Source organism: Microtus ochrogaster, chromosome 4 (assembly GCF_000317375.1).
Source record: "Microtus ochrogaster isolate Prairie Vole_2 chromosome 4, MicOch1.0, whole genome shotgun sequence".
NCBI classification, from domain to species: domain Eukaryota; kingdom Metazoa; phylum Chordata; class Mammalia; order Rodentia; family Cricetidae; genus Microtus; species Microtus ochrogaster.
In genome coordinates this window covers 89,354,888-89,369,790 of record NC_022011.1, presented here as the reverse complement: position 1 = coordinate 89,369,790, position 14,903 = coordinate 89,354,888, and the positions used below count along the sequence as shown (strand labels likewise).

Sequence of the window (14,903 nt, the reverse complement as noted above, 5' to 3'; positions counted from 1 at the left end):
TCTCGAAAAACCAAATAAATAAATAAATAAATAAATAAATAAATAAATGCGTATCTAGCACTGGTAATTTGAACCAGTCTTGCATCCTAGTGGGCCTGTACATTACCTAGTGGGCCTGTACATTACCCTGAGATGCAAACTGAACACAAGTTCTCTGGCATCACTGTTGTTTTAGGGAAAATAAATAGTTCTGTGCACTCTGAATAATTTATTGTTTTTGTTTCCAAACAGAAAATAAAGTTTAGGGATATGGCTCAGTGACCTTGTGTGTGAATAGTCTGGAACAGTTGTCACACACCGTGTAGGATGTCTCTGTCTTCACAGATGAGCCTTTGTACTTGTCAGTCACCACTGCGTTCTTACTCCTTCCTCTGTTACTCCTGAGAGCCGTGTCCTGACTTCTGTCATATTGATCAGAATACTTTAAATACATGAGCATTTAAAGCCAGTTAATGTTAAATATTTTCAGTGAAGTTATGCATGGTGTTAAGTCATAATACCGCAAAATTATCTTTGTTCTGTTAGATTTCTTAAGGACTTATTATTATTATTTTATTTGAATGAGTTTTTGCTTTCATATATGTCTGTGTACTATGTATATGCTGGTGTCTCAGGAAGCCAGAGAAGGTGTTGAATTCTCGGGAACTAAAGTTATGGATACTTGTAGAGTTGTGAGCTGCCATGTGGGTATTGGGAACCAAACCGGGTTCTCTTCCAGAGTAGCAAATGCTCTGAACTGCTGAAGCATCTCTTCTGTCCCTGCCCTCGGTGTTGTGCTTCCCGTTCCCATGAACCCTCTTCTTCATTTCTCTTCCTTTGTTTTTCTGTTTTGAGTTATCAGTCCCATTAAAAAGAATTGTCATAGTCAAGTCATAAAATGAATGTGTTCATTACAAAGGCCCGTATAGACTGCTCTCATGTAGAAATTGGGTTTCATTGTAGTGTAAATAGCTCAGCTAAGTTATCAGGAAGATTTTTTTTCTTTTATGGATTTTGGGTTTTTATCAGTAGTATTCATGAAATTATTTATTAATACACTTTAGTGGTATTTCTAAACTGATTAATATTGGAGTTCTGTTTCTTTTACGTTTTATGAGGGTCTCATGTAGTCCTGGCTAACCTGGGAGTCACTGTAGAGCAGGCTGAGTTGCATTCACAGAAATCCACCTGCCACTGGCTGAATGCTAGAATTAAAGGCACGCACAACAGACGAAATCTGTGTGTATGTGTGTGAGAGAGAGAGATGTAAAAATAAGCCATAGTTCTCTCAAAAACAATGTGATCAAAATGCTTTCCTGCCTTAGCTTTCTGTCCACACGGCGCCTGCATTCAGAGTTGCTGCTGTTGACCCTCATTTGTACCCTTTTAGAATTGATGTGTGCTTATGAACAACTTGCTAGTGTCAGAAGCAGTCACTTTTTGAGTACTTGAGGGACTGGGAAATCACTTAATTACATCAAAAGGAAATTTTAATATATCTAGGGCCTAAGGAAATAATACAATTTTCATTTTACTTTTGGATTTACTGTAACTATTATCTTTCTAAGAAGATTTGATTTGAGTATGTAAAGTACTTGAAAATACATTTTAGGTAGATAGGCTTCACCCTTCATTTCCTTTGTAAATTGTTTTTGTTGTTGAAAATAAGTATTTCAAATTGACTTTTTTTTATTTTGTTCACTCTTTTTGACTTTCAAATTAAGATTGACGCAGTTCATATTTTCCTTGTACGCAGCTACAATAAACGTATTAATGACATAAGAGAGTGCAAGGAGGCGGCTGTATCACACGCGTGAGTACTTTTATCTGAGGCGTTTCTTCCTAAAATACGGCTGTGTCTGATGAGGACAGGCTAGTGATGTGAGATACAGAGGACGAGAGCCTTGTTCTGAAGAGAAGGGAGTTGTAGCCTCTGTGACTAGTGTGATCTCCCAGGTTTGAAATACTGATAAAATAAAGAAGTTCCATGCAGAAGACTTGTGTTAGTTGTTATTTGCTTAAGAATTATTTGACATTGCCGGGCAATGGTGGCGCACGCCTTTAATCCCAGCACTTGGGAGACAGAGGCAGGCGGATCTTTGTGAGTTCGAGACCAACCTGGTCTACAAGAGCTAGTTCTAGGACAGGCTCCAAAACCACAGAGAAACCGTGTCTCGAAAAACCAAAAAAAAAAAAAAGAATTATTTGACATGTATTTAGTTAGTGAGAATGAATAAGCATGGGTACATGACTGTGCCTGGCCCCAGCACCTTTGTTGTGGCCAGATACCTTGGGGGAGCTGTTCTCTCAGCCCACCATGGATGGTCTGGGTTGGTGGCAGGTGCTCTGTAGTCCTTCCTGTTTGCTCCTGCTGTGCTTTCCAGGCTGTGCTGATTTGTGTGCACCCTCATGGAAACTGTTCTATTCTTACACTGATGCAAGCAGTGAGAGAACGTGGCACACACAGGCAGTATGTTAACGCCTCACCTTGCTCCAGTTTTATATTCTAAAATTAAGAAATATATAGAAATGACTGTACTTAAGACCTGTAAACAACTTTCCAGTTTCCATATAAAATAATTCAATACCTCAACATAGTGATTAAATATGTGACCTCATGGTCTCCGTGAACTTAGAGAAGATAGGATGGTGAACCGGCCTGTCCATCAGTCTCCTACCACACATAGAGAAGACAAGCACACTCTATAGGTGAGGATAGCATGAGTGACATGTGACGATCTCTTTCTCTACAGCGGCTCGATGCACAGAGAAAGGCGCAAGTTTTTAAGGTCTGCACTGAAAGAGCTGGCGACTGTCCTCTCTGACCAGCCTGGCCTGCTTGGTCCCAAGGTAACTGACTGATGAATGCACCCTGGCAACTGCATAAAAGCATGGCTTCTTTAGGAAATTTGACCAGAGCTTGAGCCAGGAATGGACTTGCTGACTTGGGCCTCGACGTCACCCTTCTCTCTTTCCCTCGTTTCTTAGGTGCACACTCATCTTCGTGGCACTGCTGTGCTCTGTCTGGGAATGACCGCCTCTTTTAAATTTAGTACAAGAATATGAGCAATTTTATTTTTTAATTATTGAATAATTAGTCTTTTTTTTTTCAGGCACTTTTTGTCTTCATGGCATTATCTTTTGCCCGTGATGAAATTATCTGGCTACTGCGTCATGCAGATAACATGCCAAAGAAGAGTGCAGATGACTTCATAGATAAGTGAGTTAGTCACATTAGAGGATCACCTACTTTCTGTTTATTTTTGTTTATGGGTTGTGAGTCTGCGGACTTATATTAAAGCAAAGATGTTTTGAAAAACTCTTTGGGGTTCTTTATATTTGTAATAGAAGAAATACTGATAATGTATTACACGATGTAATTAGAATACAAAAGCTCTAAGACTTTTAATAGCTCTCTTCATTATAGTAGTGATAAAAAAAGTTGTTCTTTGACTCTGCCCAGTAATATATATCCTACACATTTGGTTTTCAAAATTAGTACTGCACAAAATATTAAATAAATATCATAGCATGGTCTCATTGCCATCAGTGTAGCATTTGAAATATCTTTTAGTCCCTAGTTTCTCAGTCAGAGTAAGATAATTGAAAATAGAAATGAGTGCATTTAGAAAATCTTATATCTTGTTAATACTCTGACTATTTTTTTTAATTATGTAGCTGTGAGAAGGGGAAATTTTACTTGTGTTTGAATATTCTGCTGCCAGTTTTCAGTCTTACCATTTTTTCTTTTCATGATTTTATTGCTATAAAAGAATCTTACAAGGAAGTAATTGACATTAAAAATTAATAGCCTTTCTTAGGGAAAAGTTCTAGAAATAATACCAAAACCATGTAGTATGTTCTGTGACAACAGCAGACTTACTCTCTGAAACCTTCCTCTGACTTTTCACAAAGGCACATTGCTGAGCTGATATTTTACATGGAGGAGCTCAGAGCACATGTCAGGAAGTATGGCCCAGTAATGCAGAGGTACTACGTGCAGTACCTCTCTGGCTTTGACGCTGTCGTCCTCAACGAGCTCGTGCAGGTAGGAAGTCTCCTAACTCCCACCCGTTGAGTCATTGACATAAACTGCATGTACCAAACGGTGTAAATAGAAACAAGCCCTGGTCACTTTCTGCCAGAGAGACCATTGTCTGCAGGTGAAGAAACAGGAACTTACATAGTTGGTCATTTCATGGAGTTTCTGCGCACGAGAATGAACACAGTATAGAAATGGCTGCTTTTTCCCATGATGGATGTGTACGCTAGCCAGATTCGAGAGGGCCTTGCAAAAGAGCGTAGTCCTAAATCCGCACTTGGGAAGAGCACGCTGGCCCAGTGTGGCTGAAGCATTGGTAGAGGCTGAGAAAGAAGAGAATCCCTGCAGCAGACCAGGCGCGCTGATGAGAGCCTGAGCTCGGGAGAGACGGCAGTGTAGCTGGTAGGGAGGACACCTTTGAGAGCGAGTTATAAGATGGCCAGTGAATGGAAAGTCTGTCTGAATCTTACGCAGGTGTCCTAATTTTATTTTTATTTTGGAATTTCCTCTGGTTTTTAATCTTGGCTTTTTGTTAAAATTTTTTCTGTAATTTCTTTGGTCTTTTTACTTTAACATAGATTTTCTTTACTTTTATTTTGTTTGTTTTATTTTGCTTCACCTTATAAACTCAAAGGTTCCTAAAACTACTGTAAATTAATGAACAGTAGGAAAAAGGACCAATAAAATTTTCTCTAAAGCGCTGGTTTTTCTGGCTCTTATTTTTTTTAGCCACTAGGTGGCGCTCAAGACTTTTTTTTAAAGGGGGACATTAAAGTGGACCAGAATATCTTAAATTTCCCAGAGCCTTGTTGCCTTGTAATTTTATTTACAGATGAGTGTTAGCCTATCATTGCTTTTTACTATTTATTCACAATAGCATATAATTTTATAATAAACTCAAATTTCCTAGTTTCTTGTAATTTTTAAGACTATTGTAGCACTTTGGATACTTACAAAGAAATTTTATAGGTTTTTGTTATATTTCTAAAATGTTTAATCCACTTAATCTGTATTGGCATGTTTTATCTAAAATAGAGAGCACCAATACTGAAATTTCTTAGCATTTCTTTTGGGATTGTAGTAAGATTAGTAATATTAGCAAGAATAATAATATTAAAGTTGCTATGCCTACCAATAGTTCATCTTTTTAAGTTACTTTAGCTGTGAAGGTAGAGAAAATAGTAATTGTTGAAGAAAAAGGGCAAATATAACTGATTGCCCTTTGGTATCTCATAAGAAGCAGAGCCAGTGTTCACACTTAGGTCTTAACAGGAAAGGCAGCTTTGTGCTTTCTTCAGGGTACATTTACCGTGCTTTTAACATTTGCTAAGGTGTAAATGTAAAAGTAAGGTTACAAACCTGTTAATGAAGTTTGTTGTTAATGATTTTAGTTTTTATATTATATTGATGTATAAAGAACAAAATTTAGCATCTTGGTTTTTAAATTTATAGTTTAGTGACATTTACAGTGCTGTGTAGTCTTAGTGTTTTCAGACTGTATTTATACACTGCTTATGAGCTAAGCATCTATTGTTGTTTAATTTTTTTAATTCTTAAAAAGACTTATTCATGCCAGGCAATGGTGGCGCACGCCTTTAATCCCAGCACTCGGGAGACAGAGTCAGGCGGATCTCTGTGAGTTCGAGACCAGCCTGGTCTACAGAGCTAGTTCCAGGACAGGCTCCAAAGCCACAGAGAAACCCTGTCTCGAAAAACCAAAAAAAAAAAAAAAAGATTTATTCATTTATATTTTATGTGTAAGGGTCTTTTGCCTTCCTGTAGGTCGGTGTGCTGTGTGCATACTAGGTTTCCATGGCGGCTAGGAGAGGGCATGGATTGTCCTGAACCTGAGTGGCAGACAATTGAAAGTCACCGCGTGGTGCTAGGAATCAGATCAGATCCTGGAAAAGCAGCCGGAGCTCCTGACCACTGAGCTGTCCTCAGCCCCACCTGTGCTTTTGTTGTTTGACTTTAGAGTCAGGGTTTTAAACCTTAGTTCTTTACATCTATTAAAAATGTGGTTTTTTTTTTGTTTTGTTTTGTTTTTTTTTTTTTTGCTTTTTCGAGACAGGGTTTCTCTGTGGCTTTGGAGCCTGTCCTGGAACTAGCTCTGTAGACCAGGCTGGTCTCGAACTCACAGAGATCCACCCGCCTCTGCCTCCCAAGTGCTGGGATTAAAGGCATGCGCCACGATCGCCCGGCAATTAAAAATGTTTTTATTTGTTTCAATTTTGATGGAGTGCATATTCCTGTGACCAAGAGCAGTCCCAGCATCTGGTGGATCCCTCACAGGTCTCTGACCGTCCTGCTGCTGCAGGTTCACCTTCTGGAGCTGCTCTCATGCATGTGGGATCCCACTTCATCGTTGATTTTATTTCTTTCCATTAGCATAGTGGGTTTGAGATTTATTTTATAGTTCAGATTGGCATTTCATTCCTTTTTCTTCCTGAGAAACAATTCTGTAGTGAGGATGTGCCGTTTATCCACAGCTGATGGGGCTGTGAGTTGTCTAACTTTCATATTGTTGTTGTTTTGTTTTTAGAATCTCTCTGTTTGCCCTGAAGATGAATCAATCATTATGTCGTCTTTTGTTAACACTATGACTTCCCTAAGTGTAAAACAAGGTAAGTTAGGGTGTGTTGTCTTTCAGTTACAGATTCAAGTTTTGATTATTAAAGAGAGCATTTTAACAATTAAATTTTATAAATTCTTCTCCTTTATGTTTGGATATATTTGATCTGTTACCTTTGTCTTAATTTAGTTCTGTCAGAGTGTAGATTTCCAAACTGGATTTCAGGTGGTGTTCATAAAAGTTTAAGAATTATTTTGTGATGTTTGTGTCTTAGGAGAAAAGGACGCATCTTTGACCGTAGGTGAAATGGAGTAGTGAATATTGTGATGTGTCTGTGTGGCTCTGGCTCGCCTGGGTCAGCAGTGCGCTAGTGTCAGGGATAGCAAGTTTGTCTGAAGCCAGGCGCAGTGGGGACCTTTCGTCCTGGCACTGGGGAGGCAGAGGCACACCAGCAAGACCCTGACCAGGAAGCCAAGTAATAGTAATAGTTTAAAGTCTGTACCAGTGACTTTATGTGTGGTGTCCCATTTAATCCACAACATTAAAAAAAGTTAGTTACTACTTTTATTTGTCATATTTGGAAACTCTTGAGTTCCCTAAAGTGTTATGAGTTAACCTCTCAATTATTTATAAGTAGGACTAGTAATTAGAAGTTAGGTATGCCAATCTCAAAAATTATTATAATTATTTATAAGTAAGACTAGTAATTAGACGTTGGGTATGTCAATCTCAAAAACTAGGGTTGCACCTACACCTGCTGACCATTGTGTTGAACTTTCTGTTCCGATAGTTTGATGTGTTTTAGTTTGTGTTCTTTATAAAAAGATGTCAAGAACCCTGCAAAGATGAGATCGATAGCTGAATTTTAGTTCCGTCAAGCTTTCTGCTACATGTATAGCAAGGAGCCTGCTACAGTGTTATGTAGTGGTGCTTGTTTTGCGTGGCGTTACCTCGTGGAGCTTGTGCTGACACTGTGCTCTCTCAGGCTTGCGTTGTAACCACATGAAGACTCAGCTCTTCCACAGAAGCCTGCGTCTCTTGGCTTGGAGAAGGGTTGCAGTCTTAGTGCCTGAGTTAAAATATATTGGTTTCACTTGTTTACTTAGAAAATTCACGTAACATAAAATATTCTAACTTTTTCAGAGCATTGTTCAGTCATGCCACTCATTGCCTAAGCATTAATCTAGAGAGCTTTTCCATGCTGGAAATTGGAGCTTTCTCTGTTGCTTAAACTCCGTGCTCTGCTCCTACCATCCATGGGAACACTGCTCTACTGAGCATTTTTGTAAATTTGCTCTAAAACAGTGGAACCGTGCAGTTGTACCTTTGTGGCTGGCTGTGTTTTTGTTGTTTTGAGACTGGATTTAGTATATTACTTTAGGCGTCTTCCGACCCCTTTTTTTTTTTTAAGATTTATTTATTATGTATACAACTTTCTGCCTCCATTTATACCCACTTGCCAGAGGAGGGCGCCAGATCTCTTTACAGATGGTTTGGAGCCACCATGTGGTTGCTGGGAATTGAACTGAGGACCTCTGGAAGAGCAGACAGTGCTCTTAACCACTGAGCTATCTCTCCAGCCCCATCTTCCAACTCTTGAGCTTCTTCTGCCTCAGCCTCCCATGTAGCTGGGATTTCAGGAGCAAGCCACTGAATCTGTTTCTAACTCACTGAACATGCAATCAGTGTTTAGCCATATGTAGAATTTTCTTCCTATATAAGACTAATATTCTTTCGTGAGTTCTATGATGTTTTATTAACTTACTCATTTTTAGCAAACACTAAAGCTGTTTTCAGTTTGAAGTATTTTGAATTACCCAAGTATGACCGTGGATGTACAAATACCACTTTGAGACTCTCTTTTTCTTCTAATAATATACCCAGAAATTTAATTGTCTTAGCTCTTTGTTTGTTTGTTTTGGTTATATTGGTTTTGAGACAGGATCTTATTAGGTAGCTCTGACTGTCCTGGAACTGTGTAGACCAGGATGTCCTAGAATTCATAGACATCTACCTGCCTCTGCCTCCTAGGTGATAGGATTAAATCCTGCACCACCATCCCATTTTGTGCCTTAGTTCTTAAAGTATAAACTATAATTAGTGATTTATAAAATGATTAATTTCTTTTGTCTCCCTTTTTTCCTTTATTGCAGTTGAAGATGGGGAAGTATTTGATTTCAGAGGGATGAGATTAGATTGGTTTAGGTTACAGGTAAGAATAACTTGATTTTTAAGTTTTGTTTGAATATAGTATAGTTTTATAACTTTTGAATTAGCTTAGTGAAAAAAGTGTCTTTCTGTGATAAACCACAAAAATTAAATATTTTGTACATTTTTAAACATGTATAAATATATTTCTAACAAGCCAATGTAGAAGTTTTTAATAAAATAGGTTATGATTGTATGATATGCATAAATTTATAGCCCTAGTTCTTTTGATTATCCTGATTCATATACTTAAATTTAATATGAAAGAAGAAAGTTTCTTTTGACAAAGCACATTTATAGTGTAGCTATAAACTTTTTTAAAAAGTTGATAAAAATTTGAATGTGAATGCTTTACAGTGCTTAGCATAAATAGCACTTTTATTATAATACCAGAGCAGCTGCAGACAATACACAGTGTTAATGTATTTCAATAAATATTTATAAAGATAGGAACTGGTCTACCATCACCTGATCCATTGCCCCAAACTTTTACTTCTGAACTACAGAACTACATAGTTTTGGATTTCAGTAGGGTCACTTTATATATAATTTTTGAGTATTTTTTTTTTAAATCAGTCCTATTGTGCAGTAGAAGGCTGCTTGTTTGTTCCCAGCTGCTCAGCCCTGAAATAATCACACAGAAACCATATTATTTGCAGTACTGTTTTGCTAATAGCTTAAGCTATTTATTGCTAACTCATCTTAAATTAACCCATCTCCATTAATCTGTGTATTGCCACAAGAGACTGTGGCTTACCCAGTAAAGTTCTGTCTATGGCGGGGCTACATGGCTTCTCCTTGACTCTGTCTTCTTTCTCCCAGCATTCAGTTTAGTTTTCCTGGCCTACCTCTAGTCTTCTAAGCCACTGGCTGAAATAGATTCTTTATTCATTAACCAGTAAAAGCAACACATAAACAGAAGGACCTCCCACACCACTATTGTCTTTGTGTACTGTAAATTAGCAGTAATTTGCTGTCTTTATTGTTAGTAGTTACAGAAAGAAGAGGGAGTTACCCTATTTAAGAGTTTTATAATCTAACTATGGAGAGAAGGCATAAAAAATATAAAAACATAAGACATTTGAGAATGTAAGAGACTGGGGCTGGAGAGGTGACTCAGCAGTTAGGGGCACTGGAGAGCTGACTCAGCAGTTAGGGGCACTGGAGAGCTGACTCAGCAGTTAGGGGCACTGCTCTTCCAGAGGACCCGGGTTCCATTTCCAGTTCCCACATGGCTCATCACTGTCTGTAACTTTGGCTCCAGGCAATTCGATTCCCTCCTCTGGCCTCTGGGCACTAGGCATTACAAACAGTAAATAGACATACATCAGGATGAAATATCCATACACATTAAATAGATGAATAAATTAATTTTTTTAAAGGATTGAATGAAAAGATACCACAGATATAAGTGTTAGCTAGCTAATATCAGCATTGGGAGGGAGAAAGCTCAACTGGTAGTAATAATGTTTACACAGAGTTAGAAATTAAATATGAATTTAAATATGAAGGTAGCTTGTTCAGGAAAAGGACAAAATGGAGTTAAGTAAAAATAAAGGGTTGAGTATAAAGTTTTCCCGTGAGGAGGAGCTATGGACGGCAGTGGTCTGTCATCACAGCTGGTACCACACGTGGAGGAAGGGAGGTGGTTAGATAACAAGCATGGCTGGGAGCGGTGAGGGCTCCAGATACTAACAGTTCTTGTAGTGGAGCAGAGCCAGCAGGATTAGCTTTTGGAGAATCACGGCTGTGTACTTTGTCCTCACTGGCCTCTGATCCAGTTTTGATTCTGAGATTGTTATTTTTTTAATAAATCATTTTCATGGTTCACTTTTTCCTACTCTTGAGACCTTTTTATCTATGCATTATTAGTCATTTTCCTCTTAACAGTGGTCACATTCCCTGACCACTTTAGTCCCTTAGGCTAAAGTTCATTCCAAATGTCATCTTCCTGTCTTTCTTCACATTTATTTGGATCGTTTGTTTCTTAAAAATGGTGTGGAAACGCACTTCTCCTTCCACTGTTGTAGTTTCAGAAGTGAGTTTCCAGCCATTTCACTTGGCACTGTTTTCCTGAGTGTGTTTTCATGGTGCTATTTCAATTCTGAGCTTTTTAAGTAGGCATCACATAATGGAAATCTTTATTAAAGTCGTGGCCACAACTGACTCCTCTTTAAAACAGATTAAAGCAAATAAATACAATTGGGCTTTTTTGATATATATTTACATCAGTAAATTGCCATGTTTCTTACTCTTTCCCCTTTCCGAACAAACAAAAACTAAAACATAAAGAACTGCATTTTCTGACTTATTGCTATTAATGAATGGTAGTATTGTCTAGCTGAAGGTCTCTTGCCATTGTGAGATTAGAGATTTGATTTTTTATCTTGCTTATAAAACATAATTTAGTTTTCTGTCATTCCTTGGTTACCAGGCCATGAAGCTCCAAGAGACCAAGTGCTTGATGTTTCCAGCATGTGTGTCAGCTGTGCGATCATTGTCTTGTGCTATAGGAATAGGTTAGGGCCTTGCAGATGAGTGCCTCCTGTGCAGCAGCTCTGTTCTCAGCAGCATACGTGCTTGCTCATTGTTGCCTCATCTTCCAAGTTTGATTGCTATACATACAACTTCAATAAGTAGTCTTGGGAATAAGTAGTTTGGGTCTTGAGTCTTTTCATATTTAACAAAATGTAAGCATACATAAGAGTCATGAAGAAGTGCCCCCTAACGGCCAGAAGTGTCAGCATCTGGAATTCTGTTGCCCATCACGGTTAGTCATTTCCCACAGTGAATTATCTGAGTGACTATCACAGCTGTCAGACACGTTGTCAGCATGTCCTTCTAATAGACTTCTGCCCTTTTTTGCTGCCTATCTACACCCACTTTTCCTACTTCTTCCATGTGCAGCCAACTTTGTTAAATAAAAATGGCCATTACACAGAGCCCTCAGCGGTTCACCCAAGGGTTTGAACCCTTTAGCATGATATATAATCTGGTTGAGTCTTTCTTCACCACTCCTTTTGTTTGCATCCAAACTCTGGTCACTGTGACCTATATTTATCTGTAAGCACCCCTCCTGGTACTCTCCGTTATTCACAGACAGGATTCTAATATTGGATTTACTATTCAAGTCATGGAATTTCTTTCTCCACAGCCCGCTTGAGAGTGTTGGTTAAGTCTTAACTTTCTTTGTCCATTCATTTTAATAGTTTACTTAACTTGCATAAGTTTGTAGAAGCCATCAGATTAGTATATTATGTTGTCCAGTGGTGTGTGTGTGTGTGTGTGTGTGTGTGTGTGTGTGTGTGTGTGTAAATGGTGCAGAGCAGGGCACAAATGGAGTTGGAAGAAAACCCTTGGGAGTCAGTTTTTTTTCTTCTACCATGTGGGCCTAAGGGATTGAACTAGATCATTTGGCTCAGCCACAAACAGGCCTACCTGCTGAGCCAATGCACGAGGTCCCACTGTGAAGAATTGTAGAAAACAGTGTTACTGGTACAGTTTTAATGTTTTTCAATAATGGACTTTCCCCCCACTTTATAATGACAAGATTTGAGTCATTAGTGTCTTCCTAAACTATTGTTGTTTGTTGTTGAACTGCTACAGGCATACACTAGTGTCTCCAAAGCGTCACTTAGCCTTGCAGATCACCGAGAACTTGGAAAGATGATGAACACAATAATATTTCATACAAAAATGGTAGATTCCTTGGTGGAAATGTTGGTAGAAACATCTGATCTCTCCATATTTTGGTATGTTGTAATTTTCTTTAAATCTGAACTGGAAATGTTTTTTATCTGAAGCTGCTTGATTGATTTTTGTTAGTACAGTTCTTAAGATAGTTCAGTAAGGGAACAACAATAGACTTTTAAACTTTCTAACAAGCTGGGGCCTGGAGACTCACACCTTTAATCCTAGCACTTAGGAAGCAGAAATAGACAGATCTCTGAGTTCGAGGCCAGCCTGGTCTACAGAGTGAGTTCTAGAACAGCCAGATCTACACAGAGTTTGCCAAATTGAGGTTTTTAGGTCTTTTTTTAGTTACTCCTAAGAGAAACTGTTCATGGAGTGAAGTGTCTTTCTCGCATTCTGTTTGAAGATGTGAATCTCACATTAAGGGCTCTTTTAAATATTTAATCTGAGTGTAAAAAAGGCATGGATAAATCAAGGAGAGCAGATATTGGAAGTTAATGCCTGGTAACCTCCTGCCTCTAGTTTTAGACAGTTGAGTCACAGGAGTGCGTTGTGAAGCACAGCCTCTCCTATTACACTTAGTGCTAGCATGTACGTCTCTCATTTCCCTCTCCAGAAAACCTGTTTCCTAAGGGAGTCTATGTTATTGTCTCCTTTCTGTCTAAAATACTACGTGTTTAAGAAATGGTGAGTGAAGGAGTGAACTAGGCTGTGGTCAGACTCTGCTTCCTGGCCTGTTGTTAGGGGGGACTTGGAACCCCATAATGTGTCCCCTAAAGTGTGGAGATGTCTGCACGGATGGTAGTAGTGGTGTCCAGGTGCAGCACAGACATGATTATCAAAGGCTTTTTGATTTTAGCAGTTTGTTAGTATAGCTCTTATTACTAGTGCTAGAGAAGAAGTCACCAGGACTGAAGGCCTGCTTCTCAGGAACACACTTGCCGGGTTCAGTGCCCTCTCCTCTGTGTTAAATTTATGAGAATTTTAAGATTATTTGGATCTATTACCATCTGATCCAAATCCTATCATAGAAAGAGGATGAAACATTTTTGTTTGGGTTACTTTTTTTTAGCTCTAGAAAGGTTTTTACTGTAAAAGAATATAGTTAGAAACTTCTTCCTCCATTGTTAGAGATAAAAGCACTTTGTATAATATTTGTTTTATAATTTTCAGTCATATTTTATCCATATTTTAAAGTTGATGGCATATGATTTAGTACAAATATTTTTCTCATTGATATTTAAAATAATAGTGGTCCTTATAATTCCTTAACTATGATAAAATTTGAAGATAAGAATTTTTAATGCGTGTATTCATACTCTGTAGATATTGCAAGTTACGTGTTTTAAGTTTTTGTTTAAAATGTTTTGATGTTATTGAAAGAGTATTACTTTGAATGAACTATCAATATGTAAAAAGTACTTTGGGGAGACATTTTTAAGGGAATAAATGTGATCAGTTGGTAGCCTTTATTCATTTGAGTTTAAATTAACCATTGCCAATTAGCCATTGGCACTGTGTCATTTTTTGTTTGCGTGTAAGCTGTGGTGTTGCTGTTTGATGCCTTTGCTGTCTCTCCTAACAGTTTTTACAGCCGTGCTTTTGAGAAGATGTTTCAGCAGTGCTTGGAGTTGCCCTCCCAGTCAAGATACTCCATAGCCTTCCCTCTCCTCTGCACTCACTTCATGAGCTGCACACACGAGCTGTGTCCCGAAGAGGTAACTTCAGTGCAGTGCTGTGCTTTCTACAGCTAAGCTGGATCAGATGGGGAGCCAGCCAGATGTTTAATAAGACCCCGTTACGTCAGTTTATTCTCACCTAACCCTCTTTATGTAGAGCGGGAAAATACTTGACTAAATCCATAATAAAACACCGATCAGTAAGATGCATGATAGAGGTATGGCAACTAAGAATGTGCGTGGGTGAACAGGCATGCATGTATATCAGTCTTTTGCCCTTTAAAATAACTGATTCGGCTGGTGTTACTGTTTATAGATTCAGTAAATTGACTATTGGATTTAATATTTAAATTTATGTACTTTTCATCTTAACACTGAAAGGACTTGAAAATTGAATTTATGGATTACTGACTCATTAGCGTCATGGATTTGTTAGGTAGAACCCAGGTTTGTACACTTTGAGGGAGATATAAACACACAGCTCCTGAGGAGAGCTAATCAATAATTTTGGAAACCCTAAGTATCTGTTGGAGCTAATCAATAATTTTGGAAACCCTAAGTATCTGTTAAAAATATACTGGGTAAGGCCGGGTGGTGGTGGCGCACGCTTTTAATCCCAGCACTCGGGAGGCAGAAGGCAGGTGGATCTCTGTGAGTTCGAGACCAGCCTGGTCTACAAGAGTTAGTTCCAGGACAGGCTCCAAAACCACAGAGAAACCCTGTCTCGAAA

The 14,903-nt window shown here is 38.5% G+C and overlaps 1 protein-coding gene across 1 annotated transcript in view; it reads left to right on the top strand.

The window, feature by feature from the left end:
* The window catches only part of Nckap1 (NCK associated protein 1), a 78,268-nt gene that overhangs the window by 37,542 nt on the left and 25,823 nt on the right, over window positions 1-14,903 (top strand). The window contains 8 exon segments of the mRNA XM_026789642.1: window positions 1,736-1,792; window positions 2,733-2,829; window positions 3,093-3,199; window positions 3,895-4,027; window positions 6,564-6,645; window positions 8,747-8,805; window positions 12,408-12,553; window positions 14,080-14,212. Coding sequence (XP_026645443.1) covers window positions 1,736-1,792; window positions 2,733-2,829; window positions 3,093-3,199; window positions 3,895-4,027; window positions 6,564-6,645; window positions 8,747-8,805; window positions 12,408-12,553; window positions 14,080-14,212 — 814 coding nt within the window.